We start from the raw sequence: 23,593 nt of genomic DNA, 5'->3' as shown, positions 1-23,593 counted from the left end.
AAATGGAGGCCACAACTGCTGCCGTCAGGTAGGTGGCCTGACTTTGACTTTGACGGCTTTGACTACCGTCTCTACGCAGATGACATGCAGATCTACATCTCCGCCCCTGTCCTCTCCCCCTCCCTTCAGGCTCGCCTCTCCTCCTGCCTCCGGGACGTCTCCACCTGGATGTCGGCCCGCCACCTAAAACTCAACATGAGCAAGACTGAGCTCCTCATCTTCCCTCCCAAGCCCGGTCCGCTCCCAGACTTCTCCGTCACCGTGGATGGCACGACCATCCTTCCCGTCCCGCAGGCCCGCAATCTCGGTGTCATCCTTGACTCGTCCCTCTCGTTCACCCCACACATCCTATCCGTTACCAAGACCTGCCGGTTTCACCTCTACAATATCGCCAAGATCCGCCCTTTCCTCTCCACCCAAACGGCTACCTTACTATTACGGGCTCTCGTTATATCCCGGCTAGACTACTGTGTCAGCCTTCTCTCTGACCTCCCTTCCTCCTCTCTCGCCCCGCTCCGGTCTATTCTTCACTCCGCTGCCCGGCTCATCTTCCTGCAGAAACGATCTGGGCATGTCACTCCCCTTCTTAAACAACTCCAGTGGTTGCCTATCGACCTCCGCTCCAAACAAAAACTCCTCACTCTAGGCTTCAAGGCTCTCCATCACCTTGCCCCTTCCTACCTCTCCTCCCTTCTCTCTTTCTACCGCCCACCCCGCACGCTCCGCTCCTCCGCCGCCCACCTCCTCACCGTCCCTCGGTCTCGCCTATCCCGCCGTCGACCCCTGGGTCACGTCCTCCCGCGGTCCCGGAACGCCCTCCCTCCTCACCTCCGCCAAACTGATTCTCTTTCCCTCTTCAAAACCTTACTTAAAAATCACCTCCTCCAAGAGGCGTTCCCAGACTGAGCTCCTCTTCCCCCTCTACTCCCTCTGCCATCCCCCCTTTACCTCTCCGCAGCTAAAGCCTCATTTTCCCCTTTTCCCTCTGCTCCTCCACCTCTCCCTTCCCATCCCCACAGCACTGTACTCGTCCGCTCAACTGTATATATTTTCGTTACCCTATTTATTTTGTTAATGAATTGTACATCGCCTCGATTCTATTTAGTTGCCATTGTTTTTACGAGATGTTCTTCCCCTTGACGCTGTTTAGTGCCATCGTTCTTGTCTGTCCGTCTCCCCCGATTAGACTGTAAGCCCGTCAAACGGCAGGGACTGTCTCTATCTGTTGCCGACTTGTTCATCCCAAGCGCTTAGTACAGTGCTCTGCACATAGTAAGCGCTCAATAAATACTATTGAATGAATGAATGAATGGCCGTGGGGAGAGCAGCAGTTGAAAATTTGAAAGATTTGGGAGCAGTATCTGTGTGAACAGGCACCTGCAAAGAGGATGCAATGATTCTAAAGCAAGTGTGTGTGTGCGCGCGTGTCTGGGATTCTCCTGGGGTCATGCTCTAAACTTGGGGGTTTGAATGGGTTTCCATAAGACATGATACAGAATGGCGTGGCAGGGCAGGGAGGGAAGTGGTTGCATTTTCCCCTCCTCGGGGTCACCAAATGTGTGAAGTTGGCCCTGGATGCCTTGAACAATGTCATTGACCAGCTGGTGATTGCCAGGGTAGCCACTGCAGTCTTTGCCACCTATGTTATCCAGCTATTTTCAGGACTTCTGCCAAGCTTACTTAACTACCTTGGGTAGTTCTTCAGTCAGAAAACATCCCCCCTAATGGTGTAGCCTCAGTAGGCATTCCCCTACTTGTTGTTTTCACCCCTCTCCCCTCCACCCCCTGCCTCCCACCCCCCAACCATCGCTACCACCACCACCACCCTTGAGACAAGGTGTGGATAGAGCTCTTGGAGGAAACAATCTCTATACATGCACTCACTCTCACATATATGTAATTTTCTCACCTCTGTCCCCCCCGAACCTCTGCCTCTTCTGAAAAGACACACAATCATAAAATTCCCACCATATACATTCTCCACACATATGAAGAATAAAATCCTCCCTCTCCCCACAGATGCAAGGACCCACTTTTATGGAAACACATGAACACATGCTTCCAAATGGACTGGAACCTCAAGCTGGGAAGCAACACATTGGTCACTGTTACAGAGGGATGACTGTGAATGAGCTGTGTTCCCAAATGTGATGTCCCATTTTGGGAAAAAGTTTTTTTAAAAGAATTTTACACCCATCATCAAAACTCTAATCTTGTATATAAAAATATGCAGTGTCTCTTTCTAAAGCATGCTCACAGCTCTTCTGCTTGTGTCAGAGGAGATGCCAAAGTCTGTGGTGGAGGACTAGGGAAAGAGGTAGAGGTAGTCAGGGCTTCCTGGAAAGGCAGGATCATCCAGTTAAGGTACAAGTCAGGCCTCGCTAGGAAGTTGGAGTTGGTTGGAGTGAACCAAGGCAGCCTGGAATACAGGGGTGGGTTATGACTGACCGGTGTTGGAAGGCGGCTCAGGAATGGAGAAGACATTCAGAATCCATGATTGCTGCATTGGTCTGAGCTAGTTGTTCCCTTGAATGTGCATGTTACTGATGATGGGACCAGTAAATTCCTCTCTGAATTATGGTGAATTTACATGTAGATGTTTAATTTTTTTTTTTAAAAAAGCATTTGAAAAACACTTCATCTCTGGGATGATGTAATGTTATTCCTCCCATCAGCCATAGGGCTTTGGTTTGGGTGGTAATTCCCATTTTACAGCAAAAAGTCTGTTAGTTTCCTTTGCAGTGCATTACATTGGCTTTTAAAGTTTGGAGAGTCGGTTTCCAAAAACCTATTCAACTATTGCACGCATGAAAGCATCCAAGTTTCTTACTGAGCAATCTGTTGCTTTGTGATTAGTAGAGTGATAATTGCTTGCAGATATTATCTAATTAATCCCTTTTTTATATGCAATAAAGCTGTAGATTTTTAGTATTTGAAAGTGCTAAGTCCTGTCTAAAAGTAAATATTGCTTTCCCTCTTCCTCTGTGAAGTTGACACTTTGTAGTCCTTTCTGTGTTTCTCCAAATCTAGAGCTTCATGGAGCCCTTGCTCTGAATAATAAGTGGGGTTATGCCATATAAAATGTTTTTATAGTGGATAAATATGGTCCAGAACCTTGCAGGCAGTATCACACCAACAATTCTTTTCAAGTTTCTTTTTTAAATTCAGAGCTTGATTCAATGATATAATTAGTCACAGCATACTTCTAGGTCACTCGTTTAATGAATGGAATGATTATCATCACGAAACACTTGAAATAAGCGAAAATTGATCAAAGAGAAATTATCTCGTGAGACAGCAATGCTCTCCAAATTTTGTACCTTGAATTTGAACAATGTTTAAACATTTTTTCCCCCCATAGTGCTTTCACACTTTGTCTCCCCAATATTCCTGTGAGGTCAGAAGAGACAGGTATTATCCCTGCTTCATGGATGAGGAAACATGACCTCTCTGTGTAAGGGACTTGTTCAAGGTCACCCAGCAGACCAGTTGATAGATCTGGAGCAAGTATTTAGGTCTCTTGATTCCCAGACCTGTGTTCTTTTCACTAGACCACATTACCCATCTCTCTCTACATAATAGAGTAATAGTGAAGCTGAAAAGAGTAGTTGACTTTTTTTTTCCTCATCCCACAAGCAAAGTGAATTTACATTTTTTTCTGCCAATGCCGACTGCAAAAGCAGAGATTGAAGGCGAGGAGAGAATTCAAATGGAGACTCCTCTTGTTAGAGGAAATTCTCAGTGCCTACAGGGGAAACATATACTGTGGAAATGTGACAACTGTATTATAAATAGGTATAATAATCAATCTATAATGTAAATAAGCTGGGTTTTTTGCTGCCTGTCATCAGTAATGTCTTGAAATTAGCCTGAGATACAATTAGCCATTGAAAGGCAAATATGAGAAATATGGCAGTCATATTCATAAAAATGATTATTGGCACAACTTCTATAGCTGAAAAAAATATAGGGATCCCCTGCTACAACTCATTTAGCACTCTTTTGCGATAGCGCTTTTGAATTTTAATGCCAGAATTTCTTAAAGGGTGCATTTCATAATAATGCCTTGGTTTTTGACGAGTTGAGAGGTGCGGATTGAACTTTTTCGCAGAAAATGACCTGGGTAGCAAAGTGACCATTTCCCTTGTTAGTTTACATTGTGTCAGGCGCCTTCTTCCTTTCATTCTGTCTCCATCCCAACCCTCTTGACTTGAGGCCATTTCAACAGTGGTCTATTGTCCTTTTGGCATTATACAGTGGTGCATCTTTAGTGCCTTGGCAGAAGGTTGTGTTGAAATGGGATGCAAAAGGTAACGCTTGAAATATTTCCATAGGTGCACACAACACCTAATCCATAACTCTTTATTATTGGTAAATATTTACATTGCCATTTGGTCATGTAACCCTATTGGATTATTTTTTTTTAGTATTTGTTAATTTGGGGGGAACTTTGATGTTTGCATTATTTCTTATAAGAAACTAGTCTTTGCTTAGCACTCTATTTTCATGAAACCAGTTAAGAGTGCTTACTAGGGGAGTCCCGGCAGTATCAAGAGTCAGTCATCCGGTTGAGTAACACCTGTTTTCAAGTACTCAGGGGAGCTCTTTGCTTTGAAATTCATGAAATGTACACCCTAAGAAAACAATATAATCACAGTGTCAAATGGGATTATATCAAAAAGGATGAGTTGGAAGTGGTTGAGATTTAAGCCTATCCACAGCTCACAACTACCCAGATATTTTATCAGCACCAGATGAAGAAATGTTTGTCTAGATCTCACTTTTGTTCACAGCAAGGTGGTTGTTTCAGTAAAACCTCATATAACACTGTTCCTGAGTTTCTGGAAAGCTTTGGTTCTTATTTCCTAGATTTGTCCTTTCCCCTGTACCCAAATGGCCACCCCCCTGATTCAAGATCTTGTCATCTTTCAAATAACCTACTGCATCAGCCTCCTCCCTGGTCTCTCCCTTCTTCAGGCTAAATAAGTAGAGTTGTCCTTCAGTTCACAGATGGTGCTGCTGACATACTACACTCTGCTACCCAGGTCATCTTTCCAAAATGTGCAGCCAGACTCGGCTTGACAGAACCCTGCATCCCCTGTTAGATTTGATAATGGGTGAGACAGCTAAAATAAAAGACAATGTCAAAAGTGGGGGCAAGTCAAGCACCACTTCTCCGAGAAATACAGCAAATTGGCATCTTTTAAAGACACACAGTTTGAGGTGGCCCTCCATTACAAACAAGACCCAACAACCCCTTCCTACAGACCTAATTCTTGACTATCCCATATTTAACCCATTGCACACACCTTGCAGGGATCTCCCCACCCTCAAAGCCCACCTTAAAAGTCACTTACCCCAGGAGGCATTCCCCCAACAAATCTCCACCTTCCTAATCATATGATCCCATCGGCCACCTTCTGCACTGATGCATGCATTTTATTTGTCCAATTGACCTCATTTTTTTGCTCATTTATTTTTATCAGTTGTATTGATATTTTTAGCCTTGTTCTCATATTATGCAATTTGTGTCTGCTTATCTCCTTGATTAAATTTTTAGTTCCTCCAGGGCAGGGACTGTGTTTTACTTTTATCGTATTTCTCCAAGTGCTGAGTATAGTTTTCTGCCAACAGTAGGCACTCAAATATATATAATGATGATTAGTGTAATAGCTCTAAATTTGTTACAGTTTAATTTTGAGAAAGCAAAATAGGGAGTCTTTTTTGAAGACTGACAAATTTAACTCATGTTGATACAATATTAATGTATTGTATTCCCTTCATGATTACAGCAGGGTGGTCTAATGGAAGGAGCACAGGCCTGCAAGTCGGAGGTCCTGGATCCTGGCTCTGCCCTTTGTCTGCTGTGTGACCTTGGGCAAGTCCCTCAACTTCTGTGCCTCAATTTCCTCATGTAAAATGGGGATTAAATCCTCCTCCTATATTAGTTTGTGAACCCCATGAGGGAAAGGGATGGCATCCAATTCTCACCTTTTTATCCCCAGTGCTTAGTATTCTACACACAGTAAGAACTTAAAAAATATTATTCTTACTATTACCTATTACACCGTCCTACTTAGACTGTGGGGCCCATGTGGGACATGGACTGTATCCAACCTGATTATCTTGTACCTACCCCAATACTAAGTGTGGCCTCTGGAACCCCCGCTCTATTACAGGCAAGCTACCTTTCATCCATGACCTTTTCCTCTCCCGCTCTCTCCTCCTCCTCGCCCTTTCGGAAACGTGGCTCTCTCCCGAAGACACGGTCTCCGCCGCCGCTCTCTCCAGCGGAGGCCTCTCCTTCTCCCACTCCCCCAGACTCACCGGTAAGGGAGGAGGCGTCGGCTTCCTCCTCTCGCCCCGTTGCCGCTTCCGCACTATCCCTCCTCCCCCCTCCCTCTCCTTCCCCTCCTTCGAAGCCCATATCATTCGCCTCTACCACCCACTCCGGTTACTTGTCGCTGTCATCTACCGCCCTCCCGGTCCCACCTCTGACTTCTTCAACCACCTTGACCCCTTTCTCACCTTTCTTCTCTCCTTCTCTCTGCCCACTCTGATCCTTGGAGACTTCAACATCCATACGGATGTACCCGACGACTCCTCTGCCGCCCGCCTGCTATCCCTCCTCGACTCTGCCGACCTCCTCCTCCACCATACCGCGCCCACTCACCGACTCGGTCACACCCTCGATCTCGTCATCTCCTACCGCTGCAGTATCTCCTCCCTCACCAACTCTGAAATCCCTCTCTCTGACCATAACCTTCTCACCTGCCTCATCTCTCACACTCTCTCCCCCTGCAAATCTTCGCTACTGCCCCACAGAGACCTCCGCTCTCTCGATCCCATCCGTCTTTCCAATAGCATCTCTCCTCACCTTGCCGCCCTGTCCTCTCTTCCCACTCTCGACGATCAGGTCTCCGCTCTCAACTCCACCCTCTCTACTCATCTCGACTCTCTTGCCCCCCTTTCCCTCCGCCGCTCTTGCTCCACTAACCCACAGCCCTGGATCACCTCCTCCGTCCGCCTCCTACGCTCCTATGCTCGAGCTGCTGAGCGCTGCTGGCGAAAGTCCAAGCACCGAGCCGACCTCACACACTTCAAATTTATCCTTTCCTGCCTTAACTCTGCCCTCTCCTCCGCCAGGCAAAGCTTCTTCTCCTCCCTCATCGACACCCATGCCCGTCACCCCCGCCGATTGTTCCGGACCTTTAACTCTCTCCTTAGGCCCCCTGTTCCTCCCCCTCCCCCATCTCTCACCCCCAATGATCTGGCCACCTATTTCCTCACGAAAATCAACACGATCAGGTCTGAGCTCCCAAAGTCACCCCTCCGCCTCTCCCCTCCCCCCCACCAACCCCCTCCCCTACTTTCCCATCCTTCCCTGCAGTATCCTCAGAGGAGATCTCCTCCCTCCTCGCAAGTGCCACCCCCTCCACCTGCGCCTCGGACCCCATTCCCTCTCACCTTCTTAAAACCATCGCCCCTGCCCTCCTACCTTCCTTAACTTCTATTTTTAATCACTCAATCTCCAAGGGCTCCTTCCCCTCTGCCTTCAAACAAGCCCACGTCTCCCCCATCCTAAAAAAACCCGCTCGACCCCACTTCCCCCTCCAGTTATCGTCCTATCTCCCTACTACCCTTCCTTTCCAAAATCCTAGAACGAGTCGTTTACAATCGATGCCTAGAATTCCTTAACTCCCATTCTCTCCTAGACCCCCTCCAATCTGGCTTCCGTCCCCTCCACTCTACCGAGACTGCTCTCTCTAAGGTCACCCATGACCTCCTTCTTGCCAAATCCAATGGCTCCTACTCCATTCTGATCCTCCTTGACCTCTCTGCTGCCTTTGACACTGTCGACCATCCCCTCCTCCTCCATACCTTATCTCACCTTGGCTTCACGGACTCTGTCCTCTCCTGGTTCTCCTCTCACCTCTCTGGCCGATCATTCTCGGTCTCCTTCGCTGGAGCCTCCTCCCCCTCCCATCCTTTAACTGTTGGAGTTCCTCAAGGGTCAGTTCTTGGCCCTCTTCTGTTCTCCATTTACACTCACTCCCTCGGTGAACTCATTCGCTCTCACGGCTTTGACTACCATCTCTACGCAGATGACACGCAGATCTACACCTCCGCCCCTGTCCTCTCCCCCTCCCTTCAGGCTCGCATCTCCTCCCGCCTCCAGGACGTCTCCACCTGGATGTCGGCCCGCCACCTAAAACTCAACATGAGCAAGACTGAGCTCCTCATCTTCCCTCCCAAACCCGGTCCTCTCCCAGACTTCTCCGTCACCGTGGATGGCACGACCATCCTTCCCGTCCCGCAGGCCCGCAATCTCGGTGTCATCCTTGACTCGTCCCTCTCGTTCACCCCACGCATCCTATCCGTTACCGAGACCTGCCGGTTTCACCTCTACAATATCGCCAAGATCCGCCCTTTCCTCTCCACCCAAATGGCTACCTTACTATTACGGGCTCTCGTTATATCCCGGCTAGACTACTGTGTCAGCCTTCTCTCTGACCTCCCTTCCTCCTCTCTCGCCCCGCTCCGGTCTATTCTTCACTCCGCTGCCCGGCTCATCTTCCTGCAGGGACGATCTGGGCATGTCACTCCCCTTCTTAAACAACTCCAGTGGTTGCCTATCGACCTCCGCTCCAAACAAAAACTCCTCACTCTAGGCTTCAAGGCTCTCCATCACCTTGCCCCTTCCTACCTCTCCTCCCTTCTCTCTTTCTACCGCCCACCCCGCACGCTCCGCTCCTCTGCCGCCCACCTCCTCACCGTCCCTCGGTCTCGCCTATCCCGCCGTCGACCCCTGGGTCACGTCCTCCCGCGGTCCTGGAACGCCCTCCCTCCTCACCTCCGCCAAACTGATTCTCTTTCCCTCTTCAAAACCTTACTTAAAAATCACCTCCTCCAAGAGGCGTTCCCAGACTGAGCCCCTCTTCCCCCTCTACTCCCTCTGCCATCCCCCCTTTACCTCTCCGCAGCTAAAGCCTCATTTTCCCCTTTTCCCTCTGCTCCTCCACCTCTCCCTTCCCATCCCCACAGCACTGTACTTGTCCGCTCAACTGTATATATTTTCGTTACCCTATTTATTTTGTTAATGAATTGTACATCGCCTTGATTCTATTTAGTTGCCATTGTTTTTATGAGATGTTCTTCCCCTTGACGCTGTTTAGTGCCATTGTTCTTGTCTGTCCGTCTCCCCCGATTAGACTGTAAGCCCGTCAAACGGCAGGGACTGTCTCTATCTGTTGCCGACTTGTTCATCCCAAGCGCTTAGTACAGTGCTCTGCACATAGTAAGCGCTCAATAAATACTATTGAATGAATGAATACTTAGTACAGTGTTTAACAAGTACCATTAAAAAATGCACAGGACTGAGCCAAATAGAAGCTGCAGTCAAATCTTTCAGAGTTTTTTTTCCCCACATTTCCCCCTATAATTAGGGCTCTCCTTGCATGAAAGTAAAATGATCGAAATAAAAATAAATTAGGATTTGAGCGGGCATTCCCAAATGTTTAGTACAGTGCTCTGCACACAGTAAGTGCTCACATATCATTGATTTGCTGAATTGTACATTCCAAGCTCTTAGTACAGTGCTCTGCACATAGTAAGTGCTCAATAAATATGATTGAATGAATGAAGTAGGCCTTGGAAGGAGGAAGAGTGTCAAAAGTTCCATAAAGTATACTTTTCAAGTGTTGTGCAGATAAATGTGTTCTGAGTTGGGAGAGAGAAAAACAGATGTCATACTTTCACTGTGTAGACTACCTAATGACAAAGCAAATACCGAGAATATCAAGTTGGAAAGGTATTCTCAGCTCTTTGGGAGACTCCCTTTGCCCCATGTACATTAATTTTCATTCTCTTACCTCTCTTCCCTCCCCTCCCCACTTTCAGGGGGTAGGGACTTTCTGTTGTCCACTTTGAGGAATGTTTATCTTGTGCCCTCTCCCATTTCTGCTCTTTTTCTCTCATCCCCTTCCTGGAGGACTCTGAAACATATTCCACATAAGATGCATTTAATTGTACTCTTCCTGGCTAGGGTCTCTCAATTTTCTCTTTGGTTCTGAATTACTCCCATTTCAAGTTCTTTTATGCTTTTGTCTATTCAATAGTATTTATTGAGCGCTTACTATGTGCAGAGCACTATACTAAGCGCTTGGGATGAACAAGTCGGCAACAGATAGAGACAGTCCCTGCCGTTTGACGGGCTTACAGTCTAATCGGGGGAGACGGACAGACAAGAACAATGGCACTAAACAGCGTCAAGGGGAAGAACATCTCGTAAAAACAATGGCAAGTAAATAGAATCAAGGCGATGTACAATTCATTAACAAAATAAATAGGGTAACGAAAATATATACAGTTGAGCGGACGAGTACAGTGCTGTGGGGATGGGAAGGGAGAGGTGGAGGAGCAGAGGGAAAAGGGGAAATGAGGCTTTAGCTGCGGAGAGGTAAAGGGGGGATGGCAGAGGGAGTAGAGGGGGAAGAGGAGCTCAGTCTGGGAAGGCCTCTTGGAGGAGGTGATTTTTAAGTAAGGTTTTGAAGAGGGAAAGAGAATCAGTTTGGCGGAGGTGAGGAGGGAGGGCGTTCCAGGACCGCGGGAGGACGTGACCCAGGGGTCGACGGCGGGATAGGCGAGACCGAGGGACGGCGAGGAGGTGGGCGGCAGAGGAGCGGAGCGTGCGGGGTGGGCGGTAGAAAGAGAGAAGGGAGGAGAGGTAGGAAGGGGCAAGGTGATGGAGAGCCTCGAAGCCTAGAGTGAGGAGTTTTTGTTTGGAGCGGAGGTCGATAGGCAACCACTGGAGTTGTTTAAGAAGGGGAGTGACATGCCCAGATCGTTTCTGCAGGAAGATGAGCCGGGCAGCGGAGTGAAGAATAGACCGGAGCGGGGCGAGAGAGGAGGAAGGGAGGTCAGAGAGAAGGCTGACACAGTAGTCTAGCCGGGATATAACGAGAGCCCGTAATAGTAAGGTAGCCGTTTGGGTGGAGAGGAAAGGGCGGATCTTGGCGATATTGTAGAGGTGAAACCGGCAGGTCTTGGTAACGGATAGGATGTGTGGGGTGAACGAGAGGGACGAGTCAAGGATGACACCGAGATTGCGGGCCTGCGGGACGGGAAGGATGGTCGTGCCATCCACGGTGACGGAGAAGTCTGGGAGCGGACCGGGCTTGGGAGGGAAGATGAGGAGCTCAGTCTTGCTCATGTTGAGTTTTAGGTGGCGGGCCGACATCCAGGTGGAGACGTCCCGGAGGCGGGAGGAGATGCGAGCCTGAAGGGAGGGGGAGAGGACAGGGGCGGAGGTGTAGATCTGAGTGTCATCAGCGTAGAGATGGTAGTCAAAGCCGTGAGAGCGGATGAGTTCACCGAGGGAGTGAGTGTAAATGGAGAACAGAAGAGGGCCAAGAACTGACCCTTGAGGAACTCCAACAGTTAAAGGATGGGAGGGGGAGGAGGCTCCAGCGTAGGAGACCGAGAATGATCGGCCAGAGAGGTAAGAGGAGAACCAGGAGAGGACAGAGTCCGTGAAGCCAAGGTGAGATAAGGTATGGAGGAGGAGGGGATGGTCGACAGTGTCAAAGGCAGCAGAGAGGTCAAGGAGGATCAGAATGGAGTAGGAGCCATTGGATTTGGCAAGAAGGAGGTCATGGGTGACCTTAGAGAGAGCAGTCTCGGTAGAGTGGAGGGGACGGAAGCCAGATTGGTCTATTATGGCAGGTGTGCATGTTTTCTCTCCACGCTTTTTTTTTGTGGCAGTCCTTTAAGTGCCTACTATTTGCTAATCACTGTGCAGTCTAAATGGGAGGGAGAACAGGTAAATTTTGAGCCCTTCTCATCTTCAAAGCCCTCCTAAAATCCCATCTTCACCAGTTAATTCCCAGCACCTCAAACTGGTTGTGGGCAGGAAATGTCACAGTTTCTTGTTGTATTGTACTTTCCCACGCGCTAAGTACAGTGCTCTGCACACAGTAAGTGCTCAGTAAATGCGATTAAATGAATAAATGAACCCAACAGCCATCTATAGCACTTTGTGTATTCATTTCTATCCATCCTCAGCACTTGTATATGTGTGCATTCAACTGTGTTCCCACCATTTAGAAATATTTTTATTCCTGTCTTCCCCATTACAGTTTAAGTTCCTTGTGGTCAGGGAACATCTTGGGCTTCTGCTATACTTTGCCAGGTGCCTAGTTCAGTGCACTCCCCTCAGTGAGAGCTTAATAAGTACAATCACTACTACTATGATGACTAATTCCTAAGTAAAGGTAGAAAACCAAAGCACTTTCTGAAGCCAAAAAAAAATTTCTCTTCTGTAAGACCTTCAGGCTAATATCTGCCCTGGGCCGCCCCTGTATATTTATTCTCGGTCACCTATCATCCTATCCTAGCAAGTCTTGTGCTAAGTAATAAATATTACTCCATGTATAGTGAAGGAATATTTTCATTCCAAACTTATTGAACACCTAGTGTATCTAGAGTACTGCACGCAGTCCTTGGGGAGCTTAAAGGCTTGCATCTGTGAATTTATCAGCAAGCAGCATATGACCCAATTAATCACCTATTTGCCAAAATCTGATGATTGAAATCTCTTCCTCACAATAGACCCATTAGGACAACTAACATATATGTTTGTATTGCATTTTACTGGTTGATACATTTAGTAATTGAATGGCATCCTATTTTATAGTTGACTAGGCATAGTGAATCAGATTAAGCTGCCTGGAAGCAGCAGAATGGACTAGTTGATCGCTTTATAGTAGTTTTCAAAGTTATGATTCAGGGTGGTGATGTACTGGAAAACCAACTCAGATGCATGCTGCACTGCTGGATGTGTGGTTGTTTAATGTCAGCGGGATGTTCTATGACACCCTGGGTTTTTGACTAGCCTTTTTGTGGAATGCACTGCTCGTCCCAAATGGTGAAGGGGCTTAAAAAGATGTCTTAAAAAATTGCCACCCCCATCAAACACGAAATGAGTTCACCAGAAAACTGTCTGGTGAGCTTTAATCATGTGAAGCATGATGGCTTAATGGATAGAGCACGGGCCTGGAAGTCAGAAGAACCTAGGTTCTAATGCCAGCTTGGCCCCATGTCTGCCGTGTGACCTTGGGCAAGTCATTTAACTTATCTGGGCCTCACTTACCTCATCTGTAAAATGAGGATTAAGAATGTGAGCCCCAGGAGAGACAGGGTCTGTCTTCAACCTGACAAACTTGAATCTGTCTCAGTACTTAAAACAGTGCTTGGCACATAGTAAGCACTTAAGACCATTATTATTAATAAAGCAAGTAGAAAACAAATTGATAGAAAGATAAATCACTGCATGATGGAAAATAATGATTCTACTTGATAAGAGTTGTTTCCAAAGAAGGAAAGCACTTTTTGTTCAGACCTGGCCAAATATGAAGTCAACATGCTGGCATTGAGCAAAACTACCTAATCTAGCTCAAAGATAAAATTCTAGGGATATTTTGAAGGTAGAAGTGGCAGAAATTGGTGGCAAACTGAATATGTGGTTTGAATGAGAGAGATGAGATGAGGAAAGTTCCGAAGTTATGGGCTTGTGAGATAGGGAGGATTTGGATGTTGTCTAAAGTGATGGGAAAGTCAGAGGGAAGGAAGACAGAGATATCTGTTTTGGACACGTGAAATTTGAGGTGACTGCAGGACATCCAATTAGAGATGTCCTGAAGGTAGGAGGAAGTGTGAGACTGCAGAGGAGGAGAGGTTGGGGTTGGAGAGGTAGATTTGGGAACCATCTGGATAGAGGTGGTGGTTGAAGCCAAGGGAGCAAATGAGTTCTCCAAGGCAGAGGGTCTACTTGGAGAATAGGCGGTCCAGAGTTGAGCCTTGATGGATCTCCACAGCTAGGGAGTTATGTAAGAAGACCATTAAGACCATTATTATTAATAAAGCAAGTAGAAAACAAATTGATAGAAAGATAAATCACTGCATGATGGAAAATAATGATTCTACCTGATAAGAGTTGTTTGCCAGATAGCTGGCAAAAGAAAGATGGAGTAGCCAGAGAGGAGGAGATCCAGGAGAGGACAATGTCAGACAGACCAAGTTTAGGTAATGCTTTCATAGTGTTAAGGTTGCTGAAAGGAAAAGGTGGATTAGGGGTGGAGTAGCGGCCATTGAATTTAGCAAGGAGGAGGTCACTGGTTATCTTGGAGACCCAGCTACTGACTCCTGGAAGAATTTTTGCAAGCACCATGGTGACGTCATTGTACTTTCCACAGACGTTTCAGCTCCTTTTCAGGCCGTAACCATGGTACAGTGGAAGGCAGAGGCTTTACCATGTGTGATGAAGTGAGGCATAAACCCAGATGTACTGGCAAACAGGAAGTGGGCAGAAGTTGTCTCTCCTTTTGTCAACATAAAGGAGTATGGTAAGGCAAATAGGAATGGAGGTATACAAGTACTGGGGCATGTTTAGGTGGTGATTTCCAAGTGCAAAGCAAAGAATCAAGGCTATTATCTATTTCATATTTATTTTGAGTGGAATTGAATTCATCTCCTCGTGGTCAAAGATGAAGATGAGCTGGGGAGATATTTAAGGTTACGTTATGTTTGAAGTTATGAAGTACCAATGAAGGAAGTATTGCCAACATGTGGGTGTATTTCATTTAGACTATTTTCTTGAATTGTGTTTTTATAGTTACATTTAGCTAGAATGAAATGTAGAGTTTCAGTACCGTTAGTTTGATTTTTGTACCACCAATGTTTCTTATATAACAAAAAGTAAATGACCTTCAAAAACACTCTGCAGTTCCTTAATGCTTTTCCATTAGTATTAGTTTCAACTGCGGGTTCCATCAAATCTGAGCACAAATTTAGAAACAATTTGTATTGGTATTCAATTTTTAGAGATGCAAGAGGATGTTCCCCTTGCTGGTTTTGTGAATATATCCATTTTGTGGTGCCAATGAATGTAGCAAAAGGGACATTTTAGGATAGTGGTATGGGTGGGGTTTTTTTTTCCTAATCTTGGAGTTGTGTAAATATCACCCTGAAAATCATTTTCTTCTTTTCAAAGCCAAGATGTATATCTGATACTGTGTTCTCTCACCTTCTAAAAACACTTGCATCCACTGTTCTTTGCTCCTTAACCGATGTTTTCAATTGCTTACTCTCTGGTGGCTCCTTCTCTGTCTTCAAACATGCTTTAGTCTCCTTTATACGAAAAAAAATCTCTTTTGGATACCACTGCCCTCCCTCGCTATTGCCTCATTTTCATGCTCCCATTCCTGTCTAAATTCCCTGAACTGAGAGTATGAATCTGCTGCCTCCGTTTCTTCTCCTCCAGCAGAGACTGCCCTCCCCCGCGGTCATCAGTGATCTTCTCCATGTCAAATCTGATGGGCTAACGCTATCCTAATCCTTCTTCACCTTTCAGCTGCCTTTGACACTGTGGACCACTTCCATTTCTTGGAATCATTATCAATATAATAAGAATAGTTACATTGATTAGGTACCAGACCCTATACTAAGGGCTGGGGTAGATACAAGATAATCAGGTTGGACACAGTCTTAATCCCCATTTTACAGATGAGGTTACAGAGGCACAGAGAAGCTAAGTGACTTGCCTAAAATCCCAGAGCAGACAAGTGGTGGAGCCAAAATTAGAACCCAGGTCTTTCTGACTCCCAGGCTCATGCTCTATCCACTAGGCCATGTTTGCTAGCACAGTTCTCTCGTAAAATTGTATCTATCCCAGTGCTTCGCTTTCTAGCAAGTGCTAAATAAATACTATAGTTATCCAAATGGCTACCACCATAGTCCAGGCACTAGTCATATCCTGACTAGATTGTCAGCCTCCACATTGACCTATTGTCTGCCTGTAGTTTCTCCCCTTCCCAATATCCATTTCACTCTTTTCCCCCTGATCATTTTTTCTACATCTTGCTGCACTTGCCTCCTCACTCTTCAAACACCTCCAATGGTTGTCTGTTCCTCTCTGCATCAACTGCCTGACAGCTAGCTTCTACGTCTTCTTCACTCTCTTCTCACACCACACTCTTCCTTGCCCTTATTGCTGCTCTCAAGTTATAACCATCTCACTCTTCCTCATTTTTGTCTCTTCCACTACTGATGCCTTGATCAGGCCTCTCCTCCTGCTTGAAACTCCCTTCAATTCTGACAGACCTCACCATTTTCAAAACCTTACTGAAATACCACCTCTTCCAGGAGGCTTGCTCTGATGATTTTTTTCCTTCTCCCCAAGCTATACCTTCCCTACTACCACCTCAGCACTTTTTTGCCACCTCCTAATTTATGCATTTGCAATCACCTGTAGCACTTTACCTATAGAATGATATACTCTATTTAATGATACACAATTATATTTAGTATTTAATATTTAAGTACTTATTCAGCCGCCTATCCATTTTTCCATTCTTTTTCCTTTTATCTGGAATTATTTTGTATTTTGTCTCCACCCCTAGATTGTAAATGCCTTGAGGGGAGGGATCACGTCTTCTAACTGGGCTGTACTCTCCAAAGTGCTTAATGCAATGCTGTTGATTGATTGACATGCATTTTGCTTAGACAGTAATGTGAAAAAAGGTTTTGTGACCACTGTTATGATGTGTTCCCTGGTTTAGTTGAAGAACCTCACTTTTTCTCTTTCTCTTTGATTTACCTTGATAAGATGATATGCTGTTGTCTTTCTTTCATTTTATTTTCCTCAAGAGACTGGATTCCCTTGGGGTAAATACAGACCCTGACACAGATAATGGCTTTTATGGGCTCCCAGAAAGGCCTCCTAAACCTAGAGGGGCAGATAGGAGGAGAGTTCATTGGTTTACGGGAGATTACAAGCCTGGATTTCAAGGGATACTGTAGTGCCCAGAGAGTCACTCAGGGTGTTTGCCACTTCGGGTTATAAGGAAAAGAACATAGTATCTTTAATTCAGCTGCCTAGATTGAGAAGTGGCCATTTTATTTAAAAAAATAATAAATGTGTGAGCACTTTTACCTACTTGAAGGTACCATTGCAGGGTTGTAAAGAAAACCACAATCAGGAACAAGTTTTTAGACATTTTCATTATGTATGTGCTTGAACTAAAGCATCATCATGGGGGGCTAGCATCTTTCTTCAGGGACAAGTTAATCACAATGTTATGACATGCAGGCTTTTCCCCTTTTTTTGAAAATGTTAATTCAGCCACAAATAAATTGCTTTTAACAAAGGCATGAGTTTGGGGGGTAAACAATAAAACTGGGGGAGTGACTTGATTTTTAAGAATTTTAAAATAAACTGGTAAAATTTGGTTTGAATTTTAAACAATTTATATTGCATTTTACAGCCAAGATTTGCAGACAAGAGATCCTGTGATAATATTACTCCTTTCTGGAATTTGTAAATGGCTTGACTTCACAGCTACCTATGACATATCCTTACGGTCTCTGGGAGGTCATCCACTCTTGTGGTTTCAGGCACCAGGCAGGTGACATCCCTCTCCAGCTTTGACCTCTCAACTAACCTGCAATCCCACATCTCCTTCAGCTTCCAGGATGTGGCCACTTGGCTACCCAGTCGTCAAGGCAAACTCAAAATGTCTAAAACAGAACTCCTCATCTCTTTCCCCCCCACCCCCCAAATCAATTTCTCCTCCTAACTTTACCATCTCAGTTACAGCGTGGCTCAGTGGAAAGAGCACGGGCTTTGGAGTCAGGGCTCATGAGTTCGGATCCCAGCTCTGCCACTTGTCGGCTGTGTGACTGTGGGCAAGTCACTTAACTTCTCTGTGCCTCAGTTCCCTCATCTGTAAAATGGGGATTAAGACTGTGAGCCCCACGTGGGACAACCTGATTCCCCTGTCTCTCCCCCAGCACTTAGAACAGTGCTCGGCACATAGTAAGCGCTTAACAAATACCAACATTATTATTATTATTATCTTTGACACCTTGCAGTCCTTCAACTCCTACATTCTGACTACTGCCAAACCTGCTAATTCTTTCTAGAAAGCATCTCCCTGATCCCTGCCTCCCTCTCCACCGAAACAGTTACTATTCCAGTACAAGCCCTAGCCATATTCTGGCTAGACTGTTGCATCAGCCTCCTTGCTGGTCTCCCTGCCCCCAGTTTCTCCTCATTCCAAACTATACCACACGTTGCTGCACAAATCCTCTTCTTCAAGCATCACTTCATACTCCTCAAAAGCCTCCCCTGGCTTCCCACGTCCCTCCATATCCAGCAAACGCCTCCCAGTCGCCTTCAGTGCTCTTTACCAACCCACCCCCACCCTTATGTGGCTGTTTACTTCCCCTTATATTTCCCACCTTGCTTTCTTTGTTCCTCCTTTTATCCTTGTAACCACACTTCACTCTTGACTCTTCTGCCTCAGCCCTCTTATTTATGCTCTTCCCCTGGTTTGGAGCTCCCTCCCTCTCCAAATCTGTCAACCCACAACTCTCCCTCCATTCAAAACCCCTCTCTTCCAACTTGCCTTTGATTAATTCCCAACACGTCAAGTTGTGAATACCCACCAGTCTTCTCTAGTACTTACTGATTCATTTATCTCCATCCTCACTTGTACAATCAATTATTTCCTTAGTTTGTTCTGTTTGTAAGTAGTTTTGACTGTCTCCCCTTTAGGTCCTTGTGGGTGGTGAACATGTAACTTTCCAAGTGCTTGGTAGGGCACATTACGCTTAGCGGGTGTTTCTGTTGAGATTTGTCATCTATGGGGAAGGTGGGGCTAGAGATGGGAGACTTTTTCAAATTGACAACTTGGCCCTGCATTCTCATTGAGGATAAGCAGAAACCGAGTAGAAACACCACTCACCCAAGAAAAGTCCTTATGTAAGGATCATTTTTATATAATGTCATTTTGCATGTCTCTCCACTCCTCAAAAGCCTCCAGTGCTTGCCCCTATCTCTTGGTATCAAGTAGAAGCCCCATTGTCAGATCCGTTTTGAAGTCACATCTCCTCCCTGAAGCCTTTCCCATTTAATCTTTAATCACCACCCCCCACACCCAAATGTGATAAAATCCTAAAACTCTATATCCTGCTTTTACCTGAGGCACAGTGAGGCAAATCAGTGGTGAACCAATGCCATATATTGCATGGAATCAGACTGACAAATCCTAGAATATGATTTCAGGACCTAAATCCATCCACAGACTTGCTACATCCTTTGCCGTTGCTACTAAAATGAAAAGCACTGTTCTCATAGTTAAGCAGTACACTTTGGCCATGAATCCAAGTGGAAAAAAACATGAGAACAGGCACTTTCAAATTCTTTGAAGGAGAAAAATCAAATTATGAGTTTTGGTTTTCAGCATTGAATCATGAAATTGAATGTCCCAAAGCCCCCCCAAACTGATTTCAACTCCTAATAAGGTTTTTCTTGCAGATAAATGATTACTTGGATGCATACTTGTGATGATGATGATAATAATACTATTAAATGCTTACCATGTGCCAAATACTGGGGCAGATACAAGATTATCAGATTGGATACCATCCCAGTCCCACACCAGGCTCAAAATCTAAGAGGGAGGGAGAGCACAAGATGGTCATTTTCAGCTAGCTAAACATAACCCTATAACTTGCAGGACTGGAGTTTTGTAAGGGTAATATCTTAATTGAAATGGAGTCTGGGTGAATAAGAACTGGATAGTGACAATTGGAGCTTCGTAATTTTAAAAACTCAGATTTTTTGAACCACTGCATAAGGTCTGATGAAATCAAGGAAAAGGCTGAAAATGGTGGTGAAAAGAGAGAATGTTGTCCCTCCTACTTCTTTCTTTGAAGCTTTTCTGAGCTTGATTTGCTGATCTCAGTTTCTGCTGTTCTCTACCACCCTCTTTTAGGTTCACTCAAGGAACTGAGTGCAGCATCTTGTTACAAGCTTTGTTGCTTAATTGTATATATATTGTGAAACCTAGGAAAACTTACCTTTACTGGAGCAAATTAAATTACCCTCAACACCTCAGGAGCTCTAAATTATTTTGACGAAGAAATCCTGGAAACCTTGATCACTTCATGTTATATTCATCAAAGAATAAATCAACTTTAAACCCTTATTTTCCTCAAACTTTTAATTAAAACGTTTTTGTCTGATTTTTAAAAATTTGAAAACAGTGCCAAGTTGCTATGGCAATCAGCTACTCTTTCTGTTGCATTTTGGATTTCTACAGATGTACCCTACATAGACAGTAAAATAAAATGTATTCAGCACTGTGGAAAAATGACTTAAATATATGAATTTGGTTGAAATTTGCAATCCAAAAATGGGCCTTGCATTATGCCCTTGGAAAGTCATGTCCTAGGAAAGAAAGTTTGTCAAAGATAGCTTTCCACTGAAAATACACTTGCTTCTAGATCCTAAAATTTCACCTCTTGGACTCTTTGGCAGTAAATCCATGATCACACCATTCACCAAAGAATCCCAAACCCCTTTACCTGCATTGTCAATAATTTGCATTGTCAACACCACATTTCTCACAACTTTATGGTGTCATATTTAACTCCTTTTGCTTTCAATTATCCCATTGTCTGTCACTAAATCTTACTGGTTCTTTCTGCTCAGCATTTCTTGGATCCACTTGTTCCTTTCCATTCAGATGGCCACCACCCTGGTTCAAGCTCTTGTCATCTTTGGACTAGATTGCTTCCTATATATTGGCCTCCTATATATTGGCCTCTTCACTGGTCCCCCTACTCTAGGCTCTATTTTCCTCAATCTATATGTCTCTCTGCTGCCCACATCACCTTTCTAAATGTCTTTGAGAACATTTCTCTCCTTTCTCAAACATATAGTGGCTAATCATTTTCCTCCAAATCGAGCAAAAACCTCTGACCCTTACCTTCAAGGTTCTTCACTAGATCACTTCTCATTCAACACTATTTAAGGAGCCCCTAGTATGTGCCAAAAACTCTTGAGGGCTTAGAAGAGTATAACTAAGAGACATGGTCTCCACCCTCAAAGAATTTATAGTTTAAGTGGGAGTCTGGCAGACACAAGAAATTCAATGATCTGGAAGCTGGAGGAGGAGAAGGAAAGAATGCTACATCCACTGATAAGGAGACTATAGAAGGATATATTGATGTGGGTTAAATAAGCTGAGACTATGCATAAGTACTAGGGTAGGTCAGTATCTGCTTTTTTCATTTGCTACTTCCCAGTTAATACTGTTCATTCTTCCCAAGTCCTACCCTCTTCTCTTGACTCTCCTGCCTCTGATCACTTGCTATAACCCTTTCTCTGCCTGAAGCTCCCTCCCCCTTCAAATCAGTCCAACAGCAAATCTCTCCAGCATGAAAGATCTCTTGAAAACTCACCTCTTCCAGGAAGCATTCCCTGATTGCTTTTGCCTTTCCCAAGTGATGTCACTCTCACAGCCATCTCAGCACTTAGATATTTTCAGCCATCTGTAACACTTATGTACAAAAGACTGTGTGCTCTATTATCTAACCATCTTTTCATACACTTGTTATTACCAGCTTTATTTCAGATTTTTTCTGTCTGCCTGTCTCTCCTGTTTAGTTTGTGAGCACTTCAGTGGGGAGGGATCATGTTCCTTTTTCCTTCATTGTATTTTCCTGAGACTTGGGGGTGTTTCTTCTTATTTTCAATGAAGGAGGCTGTATAAATTCCCAAATATGAATAGACTTTATGTTGATTCATCTAACAGTGTATGCACACATAAAACCTCTAGTAAAATTTTATCCAGGTTTAAGTACAGGCACACCCTAAGATATAGCAGGGTTATGTTCCTGAAAATATGGTGGTTTTACGCCTGGCTCTATTATGGGCTACATTTCCTATAGACCTGCAGTTATAAATTAGAATTCGTTCCAGAACCTCTTGAAAAATATGCAATTCCTTTATCTGCTGTGTAATGTAAAATTAAACACTGAACAATTGCTTAATCTTTAATTCAAAGCATGGCATTACAGTGAATTAATGGTATTAATTGTGGGCTAACCAAGTGCAGAGCACTCTACTATTGCATTTGGGAGAGTACAGCACAATAAATAGAGTTCGTAAAATACTTGCCCACAAGGAGTTTACAGTCTGTGGGATTAAATGAGTTGTAATGTGATTATGAGCCTCTGCAAGAAGCTGCAGAAGTAGAAACTTGTTCTATGGTAGTGGTTTTTCAACTTCAGTGAAAAATTTGCTTATTTTAGGTTGAACAGTAGCCTTATTTTCTTCACAAAGTGCCTTGTATCAGACTAACTCCGTTTGAACACCTATGTGTACCTTTGAACTCCTCCATAAGGGTTGTCTTTTTCAATAATTTTCATAAATGTATTTGCTTTCTTGAAAATGGATGCAAGATTTCTTAAACCCAAGATTTTAACTGGTGCTGGAAAGGCCATAATTACCGCTTCTGTTTCAGACTCGTGCATTGGATTGGCAAAGTTTCATAAGGTCCTCTTTGCACCATGATTCCTCTGAATTAGAGAGTTAACTCACTGACATCAACACCATCCATTTCTAAATCAAGTTTTGCATCTAAAAGGTGCCTGCAAGTGCTTAGTACAGGTGCTGTGCACACAGGAAGCATTCAGTAAATATTGATGAGCAGATATTGAAGACAATTAGAGTATTACTCAGAGAGCCTAAACAACATCCCATTGTCATGGGCTTGACAGCTGTGTTGTTAGACATGACAACTTTTGGGTTGAGTCTTTAGATCCTCATGGTATGTACCTTCCAAATAGACTATGGGGGCAATTTTGTCAAGTTGTATGGTCACCCGTCCACCTTCCCTTACCCATGAAACTCTCCTTACCTCCCACTGCCCCCATTCCCCACTCCTTTCTTCCCAACCCACTAAGGATCCCTGAATTGTATCCTAAATGCTACTACAAGGATGGGACAAAGCTGCAACTGGCACCAATCCCATGGTGCCTTTGAATGTGTTGACACTAATATTTACATTCTTATCCGGCTGGCAGGGAAAAGCCACTATCTATCCCTCAGGGACCCCTGAAAGCCCCAGAAGGCTGAGGGTCCCCTTCTGGAGGCTACATCAGGGTCCCTCTACTTCATCCTAAAGGGTTGCCCAAATGTTTTTAATGTCTGCAGTGTCATCCAGGAGCCTAATTTTGGCTGCCAGGAATTCTTTCAGGCATTGGCATCTAGTAGCACAGCATTTCTATTGTGCTCGTGGACTTCCCACTGAGGAAGCACTTAAGCTGTTAGTCATAAAGTCCACTTGATACTGGGGAAACAGTATTTTGCTGGACAGGTCTTACAGTGTCTTGAAATGTATCCTTGTGTACCTCCAAAGGTAGTCAATTTATGACTGAGCAGTACCTAATTTGCTGGGCTCGATGACCATTAGGAATAGGGCTAAAGGGAGGAGTTTTTTTTTCTCAGAAAAGCGTAGGAGTTTTTATAGGAAAAAGGAAATGATTAATTTCTGTGATGCTAAACATGCTTCCATGAAAAGAAGCAACTAACCTGAATTTCTCTGTTTGTCTTTCTAGTTATATGCAGCTTTCGTGCAACCGTTCCACAAGGTTTGATCCTAGAAATAGGAGAAACTGTCCAGATCCTGGAAAAATGTGAAGGTTGGTGTGATGGAATATATACATGTGTATAATGCATATTTCC

At 44.7% G+C, this 23,593-nt stretch overlaps 1 protein-coding gene across 6 annotated transcripts in view; it reads left to right on the top strand.

Moving 5' to 3' along the window:
• The window catches only part of DOCK3 (dedicator of cytokinesis 3), a 474,713-nt gene that overhangs the window by 31,563 nt on the left and 419,557 nt on the right, over positions 1–23,593 (top strand). For all 6 annotated transcript variants that reach the window (XM_029052765.2, XM_029052763.2, XM_029052762.2 and 3 more), the window contains exon 2: positions 23,467–23,550. In XM_029052765.2, coding sequence (XP_028908598.1) covers positions 23,467–23,550 — 84 coding nt within the window. The remainder of the gene's footprint in view (positions 1–23,466; positions 23,551–23,593) is intronic.

Source organism: Ornithorhynchus anatinus, chromosome X2 (assembly GCF_004115215.2).
Source record: "Ornithorhynchus anatinus isolate Pmale09 chromosome X2, mOrnAna1.pri.v4, whole genome shotgun sequence".
NCBI lineage: Eukaryota > Metazoa > Chordata > Mammalia > Monotremata > Ornithorhynchidae > Ornithorhynchus > Ornithorhynchus anatinus.
The sequence above is the reverse complement of the archived record's forward strand: the minus strand, read 5'-3'. Positions and strand labels throughout refer to the sequence as shown.